Here is a 22,507-nt window from a genome sequence, read left to right on the forward strand (position 1 = left end):
CCAGGCAAATCTGATTGGTGTTATTCTTTGAAAAATCCCCTGTTCTGGTAAAACACACTAAAAAACAAGTGATTTTAAAACCTTTCCTAAGCGATCTTAAAGAGCCTGTGTCTCTGTGGCTCTGAGAGGATGTGGTCTAATTCTGCTGACCAGAGGAGAGACTCAGTGAGTGGTCTGGTCAAGGCCAGTAGCAGTAGGTAGTGCAGGGGTGCGTCCAATATAGCACACTAGTACCTATATAGTTCACTGGTCAAAAGTAATGCACTATATCCGGAATAGTGTGCAATTTCAGACAGAGTGAGTTGTTTGACGGATGCAGGTAGCAGTAACAGCAGGTATAGTGAGCAGACCCAGAACAAAGCAGGGCCAGGTATTGATCCGGGCTGACTGCTGACCTCAGGGCAAGGGCTGATCTCTGGGGAGAGATACGACTAATGATCTGATCTGTTCAGTGGTGGTCAGCCTCATTGTCTAGTTGCCTGGCCTGTCCCTTCCGTTCTACCTCTAACCTCTCTCTCTGTCACTCTCGCGCTCATTTGGGAAGCTCCTTTTGACAATTAGGCAGGCCCGTTGGGATAATGTCACGATCTGATAAGGCTTGCTTATCCATGGCTGATCCTTTCCCACTTTCTCTTTACCAAACCGCCCAGCGGTGAAGGTCAGCTCCTGCCGGCCTCGGAAGTCTCTCACTCAGCCAATTAGCGGTGATTGACGACGCCATGGTGGAAGGCCCAGGGGACAGCCAGCCGCCAGTTACTACATTATGAAAGGAAGCTAGGGGCTAGACTTTAAATTCATATTGTTATCTTTTAATATTTATTGTTGTTGCATTGTCAAGAAGGAACTTGCAAGTAAGCATTTCGTTGGACAGTGTATACCATGTGTATACTGTATATAGCGACCGATTATGATTTTTCAATGCCGATACCGATTATTGGAGGACCAAAAAAGCCGATACCGATTAACCTGACAATTTTTTAATTTTTAATAATGACAATTACAACAATACTGAAGGAACACTTATTTTAACTTAACATAATACATCAATAAAATCAATTTAGCCTCAAGCAAATACTGAAACATGTTCAATTTGGTTTAAATAATGCAAAAACAAAGTGTTGGAGAAGAAAGTAAAAGTGCAATATGTGCTATGTAAGAAAGCTAACGTTCAGTTCCTTGCTCAGAACACGAGAACATATGAAAGCTGGTGGTTCCTTTTAACATGAGTCTTCAATATTCCCAGGTAAGAAGAATTATAGGACTATTTCCCTCTATACCATTTGTATTTCATTAACCTTTGACTATTGGATGTTCTTATAGTATTGCCAGTGTAACAGTATAGCTTCCGTCCCTCTCATCGCTCCTCCCTGGACTCGAACCAGCAACACAACGACAACAGCCACCTTTGAAGCAGCGTTACCCATGCTGAGCAAGGGGAACAACTACTAGAAGGCTCAGAGCGAGTGATGTTTGAAACGTTTAAGATACGTTTAATGCTAGCTAGCAACTTACCTTGGCTTACTGCATTCGCGTAACAGGCAGTCTCCTTGTGGAGTGCAATGAGAGAGAGGCAGGTCGTTATTGCGTTGGACTAGTTAACTGTATGGTTGCCAGATTGGCCGTTCCGATTAATCGGTCGACGTCTAGTATATACCACTAATAAAACTTGAAACTAGGGGGAGACCAGGGTCTAAAAGCACCAGCGCAGCCACCACTGAGGTGCCTAGCCTACTCAGAGAACTCAGAGGAGCCAGCCAGAAGAGCAGGGAGGTAAATTATTCACGCCATGTTTGCCTCGGCGAAGTCTTGCGGCCGGGGAAGAGGTGTCTGAACACACACACGACAGACAGCTATGTAAATACAGCCCCCTCGCTTCAAAAAACATCAAGACCAGAGGTGGGAAAATATGCCCTGAATTTCAGGAATGAATGCTGCAAATAAGGACGGAAAAAAGCCTCACATTCATCAATCGTGTGGTGGTGTTATTCTAAGGGATCCGACCGCAGGATTAAATCTACTCTGACACCTCAGGGCAACACAAATTGGCCCTATTCATTCATTCATGTTGGGCCTTTTAGAATGAAAAGGGTCTCTGTTTCTCCTAACTGGCTTATTGAGCCATCCACACCACAGTGAGGATTCCCTGAGCCATCAAAGCTGGACTGAGACAGCATTTATGAGGCCAGCTCTTCTTCCTTATCGCCTCTTCATATCTCTCTGTCTCTGTGTCCCTGTCTGTGTGTATGTGTTAGTGTGTGTGTGTGTGTCTGTCTGTGAGTGTGTGTGTGTGTTTGTGTGTCTGTGTGCACTTCTCTCTCGGTCTGTGTGTGTGTCTGTGAGTGTGTGTGTTTGTGTGTCTGTGTGCACTTCTCTCTCGGTCTCTTATCATCCCCAGCAGTGTGGTGGGGCTGCTGTTTACCCGGCTGTGGCCCAGAGCAGAGCGGCCCAGAGCGGTGCCAGTGGGCTGGGCAGATGGACAGGTGGAGATAGTGACCATGAAGTGGCGCCACCGCTGCTTTTATCACCAGCCTGCGAGGCTCCTCTCCGGCTAGGCTGGCATAAGCTCCATCCCTCCACAGCAACATGCATTTTTAATCACACCGGTCATCCAATATAGAGAGAGCAGTTGCTGTCAATCACACAACATGTAAACCCTCTAACCCCATGCTCTAGAAGGTTGTGGAACCCAGCTAGGTCCATGAATACACAGACTCATTTGCAGATCTAAAAGGGGCCCGTGATTAATCATACCCCTCTCCGTCTTTATCTTTGACACTTTTCTTTCATCCATCTCCGTTTCTCTCCCTCTCGCTTTGTCTCGGTCTCTTTCTTCCTAACCCTTTCTCTTTTTCCTCCCGTCACTATGTCCTTCTGGTTGTTGACGTTTGGGGGAGTATCTACTATGTAAACTAGACCCTGATAGTATAGTTTGTACCGGAGCAGGGAGGAGAGTAGCAGCTTCTCCCTTCATACGCCCTGATCTTTATGCACCACTGGAGAAGGCCCACAGAGCCAACAGTGTGTGTGTGTGTGTGTGTGTGTGTGTGTGTGTGTGTGTGTGTGTCCTGTAGTGTAGCGTAGCGTAATGCATCCCGGGGTCAGATCGCCCGCCCTGGATCACTCCCTCTCTGCCCAGCCAATCTCTGGCGGCCTGAGTGGAGGCACCGTGTTGTGAAACAGAACTTTCAGTCGATGCTCGGGTGCAAAGTGGAGGAATGAAAGGTGGCACTCCATGAGCCGTAGCAGCATGCAGGAAACGCCCCGGGGGCAGAGCAGAACGATGGGTAGAAGAAGTACAAGACCACAAATGATGTGCATATTGTATTGACCTGGGTGTGTGAGTGCATTAGGGTTGGTGCTGCTTGGCTGGCAGGAGGAACGGGGGCAAGGGAGGGACAGACGAGGTGGGGCAGGCGGTGATATTTTGTCCATCACTAATTAGAGCTAAATGTGAGAGAGCACTGAGACTAAATCATTATGCCTTCTCGCAGGACAGAGTCACACTAAACCCAGCGCCGATGCCCGCTGCCCGACCCGTCACACCAACTTGACTTCATCGCTTTGACACTAGAAAGGACTATTGGAACTAATTTGAGAAAATATCCTACCCGCTCAGCCCTGAGCACTGGGAGAACGTCTACCTCCCAAATGGCACCCCATTCCCTATAGTGCACTACAGTTGACCATAGGGCCCTGGTCAAAAGTAATGCACTAAGTAGGGAATAGGGTGCCATTTGGGAAGCAGACAATTTAGCGTAGAATAGAGGAGACAGAAGAACAGGCACACAGGAGGAGAAGGGGAATGCCCCAACGGCACTTCAGGAGCTAATTACTGATTTATGTTTATGATTATGCAGCTAATGCAACAACGCACACTGAAACGGAGGATAAATTAAATGTGTGGCCATCCGTGTGCACTCTGCCCCCCAGAGTTGTCGTCTTCTTCCTTCTGCCATCTCCAGCCTCCACAGCCTTTCACATGTCAACCTAAAGTGCTTGGTGCTCTTTGTACTTGTTATTGAGTTAGGAGGAGTTTGGAGGCTGGCTAATTGGCTTCATTTGAATGAGTTGAGTGGAGTTGGTTGAGCTGTTAGCGTTGTGATGCTGACTTGTTCAGAGGAGATAGACAAAGAGACATACAGTGACAAAGGCTTGATTCAAAGTGCCGTACAGATGGAACAGAACGGATGAAAAGCTGACAGACCAGAGCACTACTCAGATGGAGTGATGGAAAGCTGACAGTTCGTGTGATAAGGGATCTGAGACTAGAGCACTACTCAGATGGAGTGATGGAAAGCTGACAGTTCGTGTGATAAGGGATCTGAGACTAGAGCACTACTCAGATGGAGTGATGGAAAGCTGACAGTTCGTGTGATAAGGGATCTGAGACAAGAGCACTACTCAGATGGAGTGATGGAAAGATGTTGGATCTCCACTGAGGGTTTTAAGAGGGAACAGGGAAGTAATGGAGGATGGCTGAAATGGTCCTACTCCTCAGCATGTCACCAATAAGTGGGTGAAGACAATCTCCCATAGAGAGTCCTTCAGCTCTGGCACAGGTCTAATGGAGCTTGGTACACACACACACGTACAAAGAGTACTTATATACAATTACAGAGAAGAGTACACACACACACAGTGTATAACACTTACATCCAGCCAGGAGGTATTGGTAATATTGCACCAGGTCAGAGGCCAGCACCAGAGGGTGGTTGGAGAGAAAGGGAGGCTGCAGCTCATTCCACAGTGGAGTCCTGTAACAACCAAACCACATAGGAGAGAAACACACAACTCATTTACAGAGAAGAAAATATCAGGAGGTGTCCCAAATGGCACCCTATTCCCAATGTAGTGCACTACTTTTAACAATTTAGGACCCTTTTGGTGATCCACAATTACAAAATAGAGCTCTGGTCAAACAAAGGCTGCAGATTGAGGGCCAGATGTATAGAGCAGTGCCCCTGCTGGGTGTAAATAGACTGTGGTCCCTGGAGCCTGGCAGTACAGAGACCGATATAACATATGAAGGTGTGTATACTATAGTAGTTACATACAGTACTGTAGTGTACAACATGAACATCACATGTGTTTTGTCCTACATAGCGGTAGTCTGATCACAGAGAACTGGGCCACAGCAGCAGAACTTTATATCTGGTTCCAGCTGCTTATTTGACATGGATGAATGGGATTCTGCAGCATAATATGTTTTCACTGTATCCAATATTCTTTTATAACTAGGTTATACATACAATATGTTAGAACATATATGACTCCTATAAAAAAAAGCAGTTAGCTATGATAATGTCACACACACTACTGTATAAATCACACACACACAACTGTATAACTGTACAATATATTACTGTATGTAAATCTTCATAACATGACCAGAGCTTCACAGAGCGGGGAAAACTGTGTGTATGTGTGTGTGTGTCAGTGGAGGCTCCTCAGAGAAGGAAGGGGAGGACCATCCTCCTCAGTGAATTTCATAAAGAGATACATTTTAAAACATTGAAAGTTATCCTTTTTAGATAAACTATACTGAAATATATTCACGTCACCAAATTGATTCAAACACACTGTTTTGCAATGAAGGTCTACAGTAGCCTCAACAGCACACTGTAGGGTAGCACCATGGTGTAGCCGGAGGACAGCTAGCTTCCGTCCTCCTCTGGGTACATTGCCTTCAATACAAAACCTAGGAGGCTCATGGTTCTCACCTCCTTCCATAGACTTACACAGTAACTATGACAACTTCCGGAGGACATCCTCCAACCTATCAGAGCTTTTGCAGCATGAACTGACATGTTGTCCACCCAATCAAAGGATCAGAGAATGAATCTAGTACTGAAAGCATAAGCTACCGCTAGCTAGCACTGCAGTGCATAACATTTGGTGAGTAGTTGACTCAAAGAGAGAGAAGGACAATAGCTGAACTGTTTTCAACAAATTCATTTCTCAAAAATAAAGGACAAGCAAGAGCGAGAGCGTAATTTTTTTTCAGTTTCACTTCCTTAGCTAGCAAATGCAGCTGGCTAGTTCAGTTACTTAAACACTCCGCTCAAACAGAGGGATTCTATGTTAGCTAGCTGGCTATGACCATCCAACACAACACTAGAACTCTTCCAAGTAAAAGTGAGCTTTTGGTTTTATTAATGTATTGCCACCGGGGACCGCCGGTGTAACTGCTTAGTGACTATACATGTTACAGCATAATTGTAGCCGGTTTACTAACGCATGAGTTCTATTAGCTATGTTGACTAGGATGGTACTTTAGCTAATATGGGGACAACAATGTAGGCTGATGATTATGATTAGATATGCTAGATGATTATGATTAGATATGCTAGATGATTATGATTAGATATGCTAGATGGTTATGATTAGATATGCTAGATGGTGATGATGATTAGATATGCTAGATGGTTATGATTAGATATGCTAGATGATTATGATTAGATATGCTAGATGGTTATGATTAGATATGCTAGATGATGATGATGATTAGATATGCTAGATGGTTATGATTAGATATGCTAGATGATGATGATTATTAGATATGCTAGATGATGATGATGATTAGATATGCTAGATGGTTATGATTAGATATGCTAGATGGTTATGATTAGATATGCTAGATGGTTATGATTAGATATGCTAGATGGTTATGATTAGATATGCTAGATGGTTATGATTAGATATGCTAGATGGTTATGATTAGATATGCTAGATGGTTATGATTAGATGTGCTAGATGATGATGATGATTAGATATGCTAGATGGTTATGATTAGATATGCTAGATGGTTATGATTAGATATGCTAGATGATGATGATGATTAGATATGCTAGATGATGATGATGATTAGATATGCTAGATGGTTATGATTAGATATGCTAGATGATTATGATTAGATATGCTAGATGACGATTATGATTAGATATGCTAGATGATTATGATTAGATATGCTAGATGGTTATGATTAGATATGCTAGATGGTTATGATTAGATATGCTAGATGGTTATGATTAGATATGCTAGATGGTTATTATTAGATATGCTAGATGATGATTATGATTAGATATGCTAGATGGTTATGATTAGATATGCTAGATGGTTATGATTAGATATGCTAGATGGTTATGATTAGATATGCTAGATGGTTATGATTAGATATGCTAGATGGTTATGATTAGATATGCTAGATGGTTATGATTAGATATGCTAGATGGTTATGATTAGATATGCTAGATGGTTATGATTAGATATGCTAGATGCTTATGATTAGATATGCTAGATGGTTATGATTAGATATGCTAGATGGTTATGATTAGATATGCTAGATGGTTATGATTAGATATGCTAGATGGTTATGATTAGATATGCTAGATGGTTATTATTAGATATGCTAGATGGTTATGATTAGATATGCTAGATGGTTATGATTAGATATGCTAGATGGTTATTATTAGATATGCTAGATGATGATTAGATATGCTAGATGGTTATTATTAGATATGCTAGATGGTTATTATTAGATATGCTAGATGGTTATGATTAGATATGCTAGATGCAGGCAAGAGTGTGCGAGGCGGTGTGGAATGTGTCACTGTCATCTAAAATGTGTCTCTCGACCTGTGTGCACCTACGTTGTAAACTTTCATTCATAGGCTAGGTTGTAGCAACCTCATGATGGGTATAGGAAAATTAGAGTATCATGTAGCAGCCTAAACCTATCGATGTTACATTGAACTGGATGAATGGAATATAAATGGCAGTTATTCAATATGATGTAATAGAAATAAGGCCATGCTCATTAAAAAAAATGTCCTCCCTAATCTTAAACTGCACTGACCACCACTGATGTGTGTGTGTGTGTGTGTGTGTGTGTGTGTGTGTGTGTGTGTGTGTGTGTGTGTGTGTGTGTGTGTGTGTGCGTATATGTGTGTGTATATGTGTACGTGTGTGTGTGTTAGGAAGGGTCAGTTACCTGGCCAGGCTCCAGCAGGCCCGTGGACATGTGTTGAGCTCCAGGGGTGTGTCATCGCTGATCTTCTGGGCTGTGCTGATTGGCCGAGGCTCCAGGACGTGCTCCACCAGGGTGCCATAGCAACTGAGGATGTAGAGGGACTCCACCACTGACCGGCTGGACTGGTCTGAGTAACAGGAGGTCAACGTTACGGGGTAAGAGGAGCACGTTGTTGTGACTTAGCTAAGTGTTTTGTCTACTATGCCCAGCATCTCACTGAGTGGGTTCCTACTTCCCTGACCTTAATGTTGCGTCTACACAGGGGGCTAAGAGGGGTTGACACCCAGAGCAAAGTTTCCAGGCCAATGGTATTTACAATTCTCCAACATATTTTGAACTTTTAAATGACCAAATGAAAACAAAATGAAAGTGTTTTAGTGTGATGGTTTTAGGGGTAACAGCTAGGATACTAATGCACTAGTGGGATCTAATGATGAGCCTTTCCATCCCCTCACCTTTCTCTCTCTTCATGTTGGGGTTGGTCATGTACCATGAGCGTGAGGCAGCAAAGACAGCAGCCACACAGAACTCTCCTCCACTGGACTTACTGGGGGAGATCTGAGGGAGAGGCTTGGCTTTGCTGCAGGGGGGGAGAAAAAGAGAGAGAGAGAATGAGCGAGAGAGAGAGAGAGCGAGCGAGAGTGAGTGAGAGAGCGAGCGAGAGGTTGAGTGGGTAGGAGAGCCCAGCCGAGGGGACACAGACACAGGGTACTCCTCTTAGAGAAGATAAAGGCTGGCGGTTTGAGTTGTTAGATGAACTAAAGCTGTAGTTAAAGAAAGAATGAGGAGAGAGAATTGTTGCCAAATGTTGTAGTGAGAATGATGCCAAATCTGGTTTGAGATATTAAGTTCAAACACTGCCACATCTGTGAACAGAAAACAAGCCAAGCTTTTAACACAATTACACTTCAGGCAATTTAGCAAAATAAAGAGATGAGGCCGACTTAAAATTAAGTACATTGGTAGCAAAAAATATATATTTGCTCTGAATTGTCTCCAATTTCACTGTGCTCATGTCTGAACAAATTATTTATGTACTGGTCTCTACTATCCAGCAAATTAAAAACATCATTAGACATAATACAGGATATTTCCTCCCTCATTCAATACAGGGTTCCCGCAGTCAGTCTGAACGGCATAGCGTGTGTGTGAGTGTGTATTCCCATGCCAGTAGATCAGGACTGCAGCTCTGTAGAGGATGTCCATGGTATTTTAAAGCCTGTGTTGCATGTGCTGCTAGTTGATTACATCCTTCCTTTTGTCATGAAGCACGCCATGTACACTCAAACCATTACAGGCTTGCCTGACAATGGACTGTACAGAGGACTGCGTGTGTGTGTTTGTGTATGTGTGTCCACACACTAATACACACATGTGCCACGCACACACACAAACACACATGAATAGAAAAAAGTTTCAGCAAATACGTGAGGATGCCATAATGGTTATCACTTGCTTGAACACGTGCCTCCAATGCTGCTAGTCTTCCAGCTGCTTCCCCCAGTCTCACTTTGAGTTAGCCGTTTGAGAGAATTTATTGGGAGTTATTGGATTATTCAGACATGTCAGGACCGTTTGGATGAAAGCGAACACAGGAAAAGTTCAGTATGGTGATAGGGCTGCATATGCTATTGATCAGAGAACAGTAGCGGAGCAGCCTGGTATTATTGTCCAGCTCTATAACCGAGGTGGACAGTAAAACCCCCGGAGGAAGGGATGGAGGCTGAAGGGCCTGACACAGTCTGACACTAACACAGTCCCACAGGAGAGGTTCACCTCTGATCTAACCACGAAGACCTCACTAACACATACACAAACTCACGCCAGCCCGCTTGAACACACACAACCAACTGTACACACACACAGTCCAACATTTTGGAACACGAAAATTCTATATAATTAAATGATGTAATATTCAACAATTCACTTCAAAATAACCAGAAAATATAATTCCGATATACATTTCTCAAAGATTTTCTATACTATGTACCCAGCGCTGTTCTATTTCATCCAGTGTGATGGCATACTGTCCAGTACTTGAACTCTTCTTGGCCTCTCAGCCTCAGTGACACACTAACAGGTGTTGAATGACCTGTTGTGGGCCTCAACTCTCCCTCCTCCTCTTCCCTTCAAACTGTCAGCAGCTCGTAAATTACTCCCTGGACGTGGGGGAGATGTTGAGGTCTTTGTTTAGCCGACACCGTGTGAAGGATGTTTCTGGGTAGAACGGGGGGGTGCTCTAGACAGCGTTACTGGCTGTGTATTTATTAGTGTTGGAGAGAGAGAGTGAGGGGTGAGGCTGGATAACCAAATATCTACAGTAAGCCATGGAAGCAGAGGAGAGATGGAGAGATAAGACCATGTCAGGATATTGCCTTGGCTAACTCTACATCCCTCTTGCCTCCTCGGATCTGTCCATCTGTCCGACTGTCTGTCTGTCAGCGTGTCCAGGAGATACAGAGCTATGAAAACATGCAGAACCTCTGTCGGACGGCCAGGGGTCAGCCAACACAGCACACTGCTTCCTTCTCACTCCGCCTTCCCTCTGTCTTGCTCTCCCTTATCTCTTCCAGTCACTCTCTCTACATTTCACTCTTCCAGTCACTCTCTCTACATTTTCTCTTCCAGTCACTCTCTCTACGTTTTCTCTTCCAGTCACTCTCTCTCTACATTTTCTCTTCCAGTCACTCTCTCTACATGTTCTCTTCCAGTCACTCTCTCTACATTTTCTCTTCCAGTCACTCTTCCAGTCACTCTCTCTACATTTCCTCTTCCAGTCACTCTCTCTACATTTTCTCTTCCAGTCACACTCTCTCGACCTTTTCTCTTCCAGTCACACTCTCTCAACCTTTTCTCTTCCAGTCACACTCTCTCAACCTTTTCTCTTCCAGTCACTCTCCCTCTACGTTTTCTCATCCAGGCACTCTCTCTATGTTTTCTCTTCCAGTCACTCTCTCTCTACGTTTTCTCTTCCAGTCACTCTCTCTCTACGTTTTCCCTTCCAGTCACTCTCTCTCTACGTTTTCTCTTCCAGTCACTCTCTCTCTACGTTTTCTCTTCCAGTCACTCTCTCTCTACGTTTTCTCTTCCAGTCACTCTCTCTCTACGTTTTCTCTTCCAGTCACTCTCTCTCTACGTTTTCTCTTCCAGTCACTCTCTCTCTACGTTTTCTCTTCCAGTCACTCTCTCTCTACATTTTCTCTTCCAGTCACTCTCTCGCTACGTTTTCTCTTCCAGTCACTCTCTCTCTACGTTTTCTCTTCCAGTCACTCTCTCTACGTTTTCTCTTCCAGTCACTCTCTCTCTACATTTTCTCTTCCAGTTACTCTCTCTTTCTACGTTTTCTTTTTCAGTCACTCTCTCTTTACGTTTTCTTATTCAGTCACTCTCTCTCTACGTTTTCTCTTCCAGTCACTCTCTCTTTACGTTTTCTTATTCAGTCACTCTCTCTCTACGTTTTCTTATTCAGTCACTCTCTCGTTATGTTTTCTTATTCAGTCACTCTCTCTCTACGTTTTCTTATTCAGTCACTCTCTCGTTATGTTTTCTTATTCAGTCACTCTCTCTCTACGTTTTCTTATTCAGTCACTCTCTCGTTATGTTTTCTTATTCAGTCACTCTCTCTCTACGTTTTCTTATTCAGTCACTCTCTCGTTATGTTTTCTTATTCAGTCACTCTCTCCCTGTTTCTCAACCTCTCTAACACAACATCCACATATCAAAGTATGACTGATATGGTGATGGGAAACTCAACAAATCCTGTTCCGTGCTCTGGATCTCTCTTTAACAGAGTACATGATAAGGGAGCTGGTGAATGGTTAGGGGAGGGAGGGAAAGAGGGTTGGGGTATGTGTTAGTCATTATAGAACATGTAATCTCACTTCACTGCTCACTGTGATTTGTGTGTGTGGTGTCTTTGACAGCTAGTGGTGAGAGTGATGGAGTCTGTCGGGCTCTTCTTTAGTGAGGGTTTTATCTCTCCAACATTCTACTTCTTCTCTCTCTCTTACTGGAAAAAAAATTGTGGTCAACTGGTTTCAATATCCCCAGGAAACACAAATCCTATTCCAGTGGCTTGACTTTGGTTTTGGGGTGAAATCTCAGGCTGACGCGTTTGCCACACGGCGCTGTGTGTGGTGTGAAGGAAGGTATTTTATCTCCCACTTTTCACGGTTGTCTTTGGATGGAGGCCGGCTTGAATAATACATCAAGGAATAACATTCAATAAAAATGACATGCTTTCATGCATTGAGGGGAAAGACCCAGTGACAAATTAAAAGTGTAAACAGCTCTTATGGCACTGTGGCTGAGAAGACTGCTGCATGACTCTAGGCCTGGGTACTAAAACACACACATATGTACGCCTGCACGCATGCAAGCACGCACACACAACAGACTGTGATAAGCTCTCCTTGTGGCGACGCCATACTGATCAGCTACTGCAGATACTCTACATATTCTCTCTATGAAGAGTACAGGGTTATCACTGTCTGCTAATGGGAGTGGGATCACAGCTTGGTTCTAGTAGAAATGACCGCAAATGGTTATTCATCTCAGTTTCAAATGATTACTTTCCTCTCTGTGTCACTTGAAGTGTTGAGGTTTTCACCCTGCGACAGACAGACAGACAGACAGTACTCTGGACTCTATACGGTACAGAGGAACCGGTCAGGAAAGAGAAAAAAGAAAGGTGGAACCCAGTATCAATAAATTACAATAAATAAATAAATACACCGAGTGGGACAGGAGAGAGGGGGAGATGGATGGCACTAAACAGAAGCCAACCCCCCCCCCTCTCCCCACGAGATGTTATTTTGTGCTATTGGGAAGACTTCATTTTCTCTGCAACTTTAATTCACTGAAAAGACTACTCGTACGTCATTTCCAATTTTCATTTAACAAATGAGGACTTTTGACTGAGCTAATAGCTTTTCCTCAAGGGCGTAATTAAATCTGTGACGTCCACCATCAAAGCCCTTTCGCATTACAGGGCCGTGGCGAACATGAGGCGCCATCGAAGGGTTGGGAGGGGGCTGGTCCCTCGCCATAAACAAATACGATAGAGCCTTACTTCTGTCGCCTCCTCCAGCGACAAAGTGCTGCAAAGACCGGTAGGGTAGAGCAGAACAGGGGATCCATTCAAAATGGCACCATATTCCCTATATACACACACAGGGCCCATAGGGTTCTGGTCAAAAGTATGGCACTACATAGGGAATAGCTTGTCATTTGGGACACACACAGTGTAACTCAGAACGGGGTTGAGAGGAGCGGTGGCAAAGCCAAGGCCATTTGTTTAATATGTATCAGTGGCTGAGACTGGGGCTGGGCATTAAGACAGAGGAGAGAGAAAGAACCACAGAGATGGGGAGAGGGAGGGAGAGAGAGGAGAGAGAGAGAACCACAGAGATGGGGAGAGGGAGGGAGAGAGAGAGGAGAGAGAGAGGAGAGAGAGAGAGAACCACAGAGATTGGGGAGAGGGAGGGAGAGAGGAGAGAGAGAGAGAACCACAGAGATGGGGAGAGGGAGGGAGAGAGAGAGGGGAGAGAGGAGAGAACCACAGAGATGGGGAGAGGGAGGGAGAGAGAGAGGAGAGAGAGAGAGAACCACAGAGATGGGGAGAGGGAGGGAGAGAGAGGAGAGAGAGAGAGAGAACCACAGAGATGGGGAGAGGGAGAGAGAGAGGAGAGAGAGGAGAGAGAGAGAGAACCACAGAGATGGGGAGAGAGAGGGAGAGAGAGAACCACAGAGATGGGGAGAGAGAGGGAGAGAGAGAACCACAGAGATGGGGAGAGGGAGGGGGAGAGAGAGGAGAGAGAGAGAACCACAGAGATGGGGAGAGGGAGGGAGAGAGAGAGGAGAGAGAGAGAGAACCACAGAGATGGGGAGAGGGAGGGAGAGAGAGAGGAGAGAGAGAGAGAACCACAGAGATGGGGAGAGGGAGGGAGAGAGAGAGGAGAGAGAGAGAGAACCACAGAGATGGGGAGAGGGAGGGAGAGAGAGAGGAGAGAGAGAGAGAACCACAGAGATGGGAGAGGGAGGGAGAGAGAGAGAGAACCACAGAGATGGGGAGAGGGAGGGAGAGAGAGAGGAGAGAACCACAGAGATGGGGAGAGGGAGGGAGAGAGAGAGGAGAGAGAGAGAGAACCACAAAGATGGGGAGAGGGAGGGAGAGAGGAGAGGAGAGAGAGAACCACAAAGATGGGGAGAGGGAGGGAGAGAGGAGAGGAGAGAGAGAACCACAGAGATGGGGAGAGGGGGGTAGAGAGGAGAGGACCACAGAGATGGGGAGAGGGAGGGAGAGAGGAGAGAGAGAGAGAGAACCACAGCGATGGGGAGAGGGAGGGAGAGAGAGAGAGAACCACAGAGATGGGGAGAGAGAGGGAGAGAGAGAGGAGAGAGAGAGAGAACCACAGAGATGGGGAGAGGGAGGGAGAGAGAGAGGAGAGAGAACCACAGAGATGGGGAGAGGGAGGGAGAGAGAGAGAGAACCACAGAGATGGGGAGAGGGAGGGAGAGAGAGAGGAGAGAGAGAGAGAACCACAGAGATGGGGAGAGAGAGGGAGAGAGAGAGGAGAGAGAACCACAGAGATGGGGAGAGGGAGGGAGAGAGAGAGGAGAGAGAGAGAGAACCACAGAGATGGGGAGAGAGAGGGAGAGAAGAGAGGAGAGAGAACCACAGAGATGGGGAGAGGGAGGGAGAGAGAGAGGAGAAAGAGAGAGAACCACAGAGATGGGGAGAGAGAGGGAGAGAGAGAGGAGAGAGAACCACAGAGATGGGGAGAGGGAGAGAGAGAGAGAACCACAGAGATGGGGAGAGAGAGGGAGAGAGAGAACCACAGAGATGGGGAGAGAGAGAGGAGAGAGAGAACCACAGAGATGGGGAGAGAGAGAGGAGAGAGAACCACAGAGATGGGGAGAGGGAGGGAGAGAGAGAGGAGAGGAGAGAGAGAACCACAGAGATGGGGAGAGAGAGGGAGAGAGAGAGGAGAGAGAGAGAGAACCACAGAGATGGGGAGAGAGAGGGAGAGAGAGAGGAGAGAGAGAGAGAACCACAGAGATGGGGAGAGAGAGGGAGAGAGAGAGGAGAGAGAACCACAGAGATGGGAGGGAGAGAGAGAGGAGAGAGAGAGAGAACCACAGAGATGGGGAGAGGGAGAGAGGAGAGGAGAGGACCACAGAGATGGGGAGAGGGAGGGAGAGAGGAGAGAGAACCACAGAGATGGGGAGAGGGAGGGAGAGAGAGAGAGAGAACCACAGAGATGGGGTGAGAGAGGGAGAGAGAGAGGAGAGAGAGAGAACCACAGAGATGGGGAGAGGGAGGGAGAGAGAGAGGAGAGAGAACCACAGAGATGGGGAGAGGGAGGGAGAGAGAGAGGAGAGAGAGAACCACAGAGATGGGGAGAGGGAGGGAGAGAGAGAGGAGAGAGAGAGAGAACCACAGAGATGGGGAGAGAGAGGGACACAGAGGAAAGAGAACCACAGAGATGGGGAGAGGGAGAGAGAGAGAGGGAGAGAGAACCACAGAGATGGGGAGAGAGAGGGAGAGAGAACCACAGAGATGGGGAGAGGGAGGGGAGAGAGAGAGGAGAGAGAACCACAGAGATGGGGAGAGGGAGGGAGAGAGGAGAGAGAAGAGAGAGAGAACCACAGAGATGGGGAGAGGGAGGGAGGGAGAGAGGGGAGAGAGAGAGAGAACCACAGAGATGGGGAGAGGGAGGGAGAGAGAGAGGAGAGAGAGAGAGAACCACAGAGATGGGGTGAGAGAGGGAGAGAGAGAGAGGAGAGAGAGAGAACCACAGAGATGGGGAGAGGGAGGGAGGGAGAGAGAGAGGAGAGAGAACCACAGAGATGGGGAGAGGGAGGGAGAGAGAGAGAACCACAGAGATGGGGAGAGGGAGGGAGAGAGAGAGGAGAGAGAACCACAGAGATGGGGAGAGGGAGGGAGAGAGAGAGGAGAGAGAGAGAGAACCACAGAGATGGGGAGAGGGAGGGAGAGAGAGAGAACCACAGAGATGGGGAGAGGGAGGGAGAGAGAGAGGAGAGAGAACCACAGAGATGGGGAGAGGGAGGGAGAGAGAGAGGAGAGAGAGAACCACAGAGATGGGAGAGGGAGGGAGAGAGAGGAGAGAGAGAGAGAACCAGAGATGGGGAGAGAGAGGGACAGAGAGGAAAGAGAACCACAGAGATGGAGAGAGGGAGAGAGGAGAGAGAGAGAGAACCACAGAGATGGGGAGAGAGAGGGAGAGATAGAGGAGAGAGAACCACAGAGATGGGAGAGGGAGAGAGGAGAGAGAGAGAGAACCACAGAGATGGGGAGAGAGAGGGAGAGAGAGAACCACAGAGATGGGGAGAGGGAGAGAGGAGAGAGAGAGAGAACCACAGAGATGGGGAGAGGGAGAGAGGAGAGAGAGAGAGAACCACAGAGATGGGGAGAGGGAGAGAGGAGAGAGAGAGAGAACCACAGAGATGGGGAGAGAGAGGGAGAGAGAGAACCACAGAGATGGGGAGAGGGAGGGAGAGAGAGAGGAGAGAGAGAGAGAGAACCACAGAGATGGGGAGAGGGAGGGAGAGAGGAGAGAGAGAGAGAGAACCACAGAGATGGGGAGAGGGAGGGAGAGAGAGGAGAGAGAAGAGAGAGAGAACCACAGAGATGGGGAGAGGGAGGAGAGAGAGAGAGAACCACAGAGATGGGGAGAGGGAGGGAGAGAGAGAGAACCACAGAGATGGGGAGAGGGAGGGAGAGAGAGAGGAGAGAACCACAGAGATGGGGAGAGGGAGGGAGAGAGAGAGGAGAGAGAGAGAGAACCACAGAGATGGGGAGAGGGAGGGAGAGAGGAGAGGTGAGAGAGAACCACAGAGATGGGGAGAGGGAGGGAGAGAGGAGAGGACCACAGAGATGGGGAGAGGGAGGGAGAGAGGAGAGGAGAGAGAGAACCACAGAGATGGGGAGAGGGAGGGAGAGAGAGAGGAGGAGAGAACCACAGAGATGGGGAGAGGGAGGGAGAGAGAGAGGAGAGAGAACCACAGAGATGGGGAGAGGGAGGGAGAGAGAGGAGAGAGAGAGAGAACCACAGAGATGGGGAGAGGGAGGGAGAGAGAGAGAGGAGAGAACCACAGAGATGGGGAGAGGGAGGGAGAGAGAGAGAGGAGAGAACCACAGAGATGGGGAGAGAGAGGGAGAGAGAGAGGAGAGAGAACCACAGAGATGGGGAAGAGGGAGGTAGAGAGAGAGGAGAGAGAGAGAACCACAGAGATGGGGAGAGAGAGGGAGAGAGAGAGGAGAGAGAACCACAGAGATGGGGAGAGGGAGAGAGAGAGGAGAGAGAGAGAGGAGAGAACCACAGAGATGGGGAGAGAGGAGGAGAGAGAGAGGAGAGAGAACCACAGAGATGGGGAGAGGGAGGGAGAGAGAGAGGAGAGAGAGAGAGAACCACAGAGAGAGGGAGAGAGAGAGAGGAGAGAGAACCACAGAGATGGGGAGAGGGAGAGAGAGAGGAGAGAGAGAGAGAACCACAGAGATGGGGAGAGGGAGGGAGAGAGGAGAGGAGAGAGAGAGAGAACCACAGAGATGGGGAGAGGGAGGGAGAGAGAGGAGAGAGAGAGAAGAACCACAGAGATGGGGTGAGAGAGGGAGAGAGAGAGAGGAGAGAGAGAGAGAACCACAGAGATGGGGAGAGGGAGGGAGAGAGAGGAGAGAGAACCACAGAGATGGGGAGAGGGAGGGAGAGAGAGAGAGGAGAGAGAGAGAGAACCACAGAGATGGGGAGAGGGAGGGAGAGAGAGAGGAGAGAGAACCACAGAGATGGGGAGAGGGAGGGGGAGAGAGAGGAGAGAGAGAACCACAGAGATGGGGAGAGAGAGGGAGAGAGAGAGGAGAGAGAACCACAGAGATGGGGAGAGGGAGAGAGAGAGGAGTGAGAGAGAGAACCACAGAGATGGGGAGAGGGAGAGAGAGAGGAGAGAGAGAGAGAGAGAGAAATTGAGAGAAAGAAAGAAAAAGAAAGAGAGCGAGAGTGAGGGCTTTGGGCAGCCTTGTGGAGGACACATCCCTCAACGTCACATTTATTATTTTACAGCAGCCTTCCAAAACAGAGGTAGCCTTGGGGCAGGAGGCTGGAGCTACAGACAGACGGCTGTAATGATGATGCTATTTGGGAGTCGAGCGGACTGAGTGGGGAAGACTGACTAAAATGCTGTTTCAACATCTCAGCGAAATATTCAGAGGCTGCCTCCCAAATGGAACAATATCAAATGGAACCCTATTCCCTATATGGTGCAATACTTTTGAACAGGGCCATTTGAACATTAAGCATCTCCAATCCAAAATGAATTCTACAATCGGTTTCCTATTTCGCAACAAAGACTCCTTCACTCATGCTGCTAAACATACCCTTGTAAAACTGACCATCCTACCTATCCTTGACTTCGGCGATGTCATTTATAAAATAGCCTCCAACACTCTACTCAGAAAATTGGATGTAGTCTAGCACAGTGCCATCCGTTGTGACCAAAGCCCCAAACACTACCCACCACTGCTACCTGTATGCTCTCGTAGGCTGGCCCTCGCTTCATATTCATCGCCAAACCCACTGGCTCCAGGTCATCTATAAGTCTTTGCTAGGTAAAGCCCGAATTATCTCAGCTCACTGGTTACCCTAGCAACACCCACCCGTAGCACACGCTCCAACAGGTATATTTCACTGGTCATCCCCAAAGCCAACTCCTCCTTTGGCCGCCTTTCCTTCCAGTTTTCTGCTGCCATTGACTGGAACGAATTGCAAAAATCACTGAAGCTGGAGACTTATATCTCCCTCACAAACTTTAAGCATCAGCTGATCACTACCGATCACTACTGGTCATTACCGATCACTGCACCTGTACACAGCCCATCTGTAAATAGCCCACCCAACTACCTCATCCCCATATTGTTAATCTTTGCTATTTTGCACCCCAGTATCTCTACTTGCACATCATCATCTCCAGTGTTAATGCTAAATTGTAATTATTTCGTCACTATGGCCTATTTATTGCCTTACCTCACTAATCTTACTACATTTGCACACACTGCATATAGATTTTTCTATTGTGTTATTGACTTTATGTTTGTTTATCCCATGTGTAACTCTGTGATGATGTTTTTGTCGCACTGCTTTGCTTTATCTTGGCCAGGTCACAGCTGTAAATGAGAACTTGTTCTCAACTGGCCTACCTGGTTAAATAAAGGTGAAATAAAAATAAAGAGTGCACTATGTGGAGAATAGGGTGAAATTTGGGATGCACACAGAGAATCAGAAACTTCAACCCCCCTTCCTCGCTCTATGTCGAATGTTCCTCATCACACTACTGCTCAGAGAAGGATTTATCGTGGGATGGTTGTTTCTCCTGCCTGCCTGCCCCACCCTAGAATAGCCCCAGATGGAGGTTCCATGTCTATATTTAACAGCTAGTCTAGTGTGAGCTCATGTAATTGGACGGTGGTCAGAGGTTACGCGCCACACTCTTCCATCCTAAACTGTTGATAAAAAGGAGGGATACGGAGATGGGGAACATCAGGGGTCAGAGAAGAGGTTATTCAGGGAAGAGGAAGACGTGCTACTGTACTGTATGTGTCATTGGGTGTGTCAGAAATGGCACCCTATTCCCTATATATACACTCTTATAATGCACTATATTATAAGGGATAGGGTGCCATTTGGGAGGCAGCCATTATGGGAGAGAAAGAGAGGCCTTGTTACATGTCCAGGTCCTCATCTCACACATCCTCTCCAGCCCATCCAAACAAAACACTGTTAATAAAACGATCTGTTCTGCCCTCAGTCCAGGGACCTGCTGTTACAGGAACAATAGTGATTTAACTAGTTAGCTTGAGTTGGAGCCAAAGGCAGGCAGTTGCTGTTACTGTGGGGGGGTTCATCATGCTAACAAATGCTAATGATGTACCTTTGAAAAGCATACTGCTCTCTGAACTCACTAAGAGCCTAGCTGGGCTAGGAGGGAGGGAGCTAAGAGAGGAGAGGGAAACTAGCTTCAATTAAAAAGTATGAGTGAGTAACTGGCCACAACAAGAGAGGAAAGCCAAGACTTGGGGAAGGAACCACATGCTATTAATTTCCTGAAGTTAATGGAGGGAGGAACGAGAGAGGAGTGAGAGAGCGAGTCAGAGGAAGAAAAGTTCACTGCATCGCCGTTGAGCCCAGACACTCAATCATCTGTCCATAAGTGACTGTCATAATGGGGATTCTTTTTAAAAGCTTGTAAGCACCTGATTTCACAAGACAGCGTTGGCAGAGAGAGGCAGACCTTTCTGCCATCCTGAGTATTAGAGCTACATGGTCAGAAAACTCATTGCTAACTTAGAGAAGTGTAATGTTCTCTGTCGTTCGCAGTAGATTGAGGCCCAAACTGAGGTGCGTGGACAAAAACGTCATATTAAACACATAGGTCTGTGCGCGGCGGCTGTGTAATATACATTTTGAGGAGAATTGGCTATGACAATGCTGTATAAAAGTAGGCATCCTTCATCACAACTGAAGTAAATGAGATGAATTCGAAACAGAATCATGCATGAATAGTAAAATCTCTGTACATACAAAATAATGCCAACTGCCCTTTCATGATTATACAATCCACCTCTTATTGCAAAATGTTCAAAGTCCAAGGAAATGATTATAAGCCTATAACAAATCAACAACAATGTTATTCTCCAAGTTCACACATAAGCACCACGTTGTTTTCCCAGAAAGGGAGGCAAATCACTGATTACATGACATTCATCAATTACATCGTATAATTGACAAAGAAAACGTAACAAACAGACGGATGGCTAAAGCCACATTAGCCACACGTCTGTTCACAGCGGACAGCCTTTGTGCAATGTAGGACTCACGTGCATGCACACCCGATTGTTCAATCATATTGCCACAAAATAACTATAAAAACACAATGGGAACAACATGAGATCAACCAAGGTGTTATTCTTAATACAACTGTCTGTGGTTTAATGTGAACGTAGAGGGTATGAGTGTGCAAGAGAAAGAAAGAAAGAGAGCGAGAGCGAGAGAGAGCGAGAGAAAGAAAGAAAAAGAGAGCGAGCGAGAGAGATCGAGAGAGAGAGCGAGATCGAGAGAGAGAGATCGAGAGAGAGCGAGAGATCGAGAGAGAGAGAGCGAGATCGAGAGAGAGCGAGAGATCGAGAGAGAGAGAGTGAAAGAGAGGGAGAGAGAGTAAAAGAGAGCGAGAGTGTGAAAGAGGGCGAAAGAGCGAGAGTGTGAAAGAGGGTGAAAGAACGAGAGAGAGCGAGAGAGAGCGAGAGCGGTCAAACATCATGAAGAAGTGGTGGGTTCAAATAGACCACAAGGAGCCAGACAAGAAGGTTCCAGTAATGTTCCAACATACCTCTGGGTTTGTGAGTTAACCACGCCATAAAGAAATATTCAGAAATCAACCATTTTCTTTTCTCAATACGAACCACTATCCCAATTCCCTATACAGTTTATGTGGGCTTAAATGTTCTTTGGTGTGAATCTTGACGTCAGATTTAGGCATAGACACAAGACAAGCAGCTTGTGAAATCACCCACCCAAAGTGTAAACTCAAATCCACTTACAGAGCACAAGAAAAGATAATCAAAAAATTGTCAAAAAAGTAGTGTGAAAAAAGAGAGGCACATCCATGGTGTTTTCCTCAGGGATGATGACTGAACAAACTGACAAAATGTGTTGAAAATACACTCAATATACTCAGACACGAATGAAAAGATGTGATGGATGCAGTCGTTGATTGCGTCCCAAATGGCACCTCATTCCCTATTAAGTTCACTTCTTTTGATCAGAGCTTTGGTCAAAAGTAGTGCACTAAATAAAGAATAGGGTTCCATTTGGGATACATTTGTCTTGAGCCAGGACAGAGCAACAACAGAGCATGCTGGTAGGTAGGTAGGTAGTGAGGAGGGAAACTCACCATGGAGTTTTAATGGCAAAACATCCTGCCCCAAAGAGGTAAGGTCTTCATGGGGGAGGGAGAGATACACAAAGAAGAGATAGATGGAAAAACCATTATTAGCCAGTCAGCCTAGGACAGAGACACTTTTCATCTTACATTTTTGACCTGTCTGTTTAATCCTACAAGACACATAAAGCAGGAAGCAAGCTGTCTGTGTTAGAACTGATCTGAAACCTGGGACATGACTCCTTGACTCAACAACTCAGACCATTCTGTAAAGTGCAGTACCATACGTTTGGTAAAGGACATACTGTATGTATGTGTGTGTCAGTGTGTGTTGTACCATACGTTTGTCAGAGGACATACGGTATGTGTGTGTGTGTGTTGTACCATACGTTTGTCAGAGGAAGTACTGTATGTGTGTGTGTGTGTCAGTGTGTGTTGTACCATACGTTTGTCAGAGGAAGTACTGTATGTGTGTGTCAGTGTGTGTTGTACCATACGTTTGTCAGAGGAAGTACTGTATGTGTGTGT

At 46.5% G+C, this 22,507-nt stretch overlaps 1 protein-coding gene across 8 annotated transcripts in view; it reads right to left on the reverse strand.

The window, feature by feature from the left end:
- Positions 1–22,507, reverse strand: part of LOC109905648 (BCAS3 microtubule associated cell migration factor) — a 405,490-nt gene that overhangs the window by 217,953 nt on the left and 165,030 nt on the right. For 4 of the 8 annotated variants that reach the window (XM_031790752.1, XM_031790753.1, XM_031790751.1 and 1 more), the window contains 4 exons: positions 21,992–22,036; positions 8,485–8,609; positions 7,991–8,156; positions 4,654–4,754 (listed from right to left, as the gene is read on the reverse strand). In XM_031790752.1, the coding sequence (XP_031646612.1) occupies positions 4,654–4,754; positions 7,991–8,156; positions 8,485–8,609; positions 21,992–22,036 (437 nt within the window). The remainder of the gene's footprint in view (positions 1–4,653; positions 4,755–7,990; positions 8,157–8,484; positions 8,610–21,991; positions 22,037–22,507) is intronic. The other 4 variants (XM_031790754.1, XM_020503154.2, XM_020503152.2 and 1 more) reach the window with 1 other exon arrangement.

The sequence above is a fragment of the Oncorhynchus kisutch genome, linkage group LG15 (genome assembly GCF_002021735.2).
Source record: "Oncorhynchus kisutch isolate 150728-3 linkage group LG15, Okis_V2, whole genome shotgun sequence".
Taxonomy (NCBI): Eukaryota; Metazoa; Chordata; class Actinopteri; order Salmoniformes; family Salmonidae; genus Oncorhynchus; species Oncorhynchus kisutch.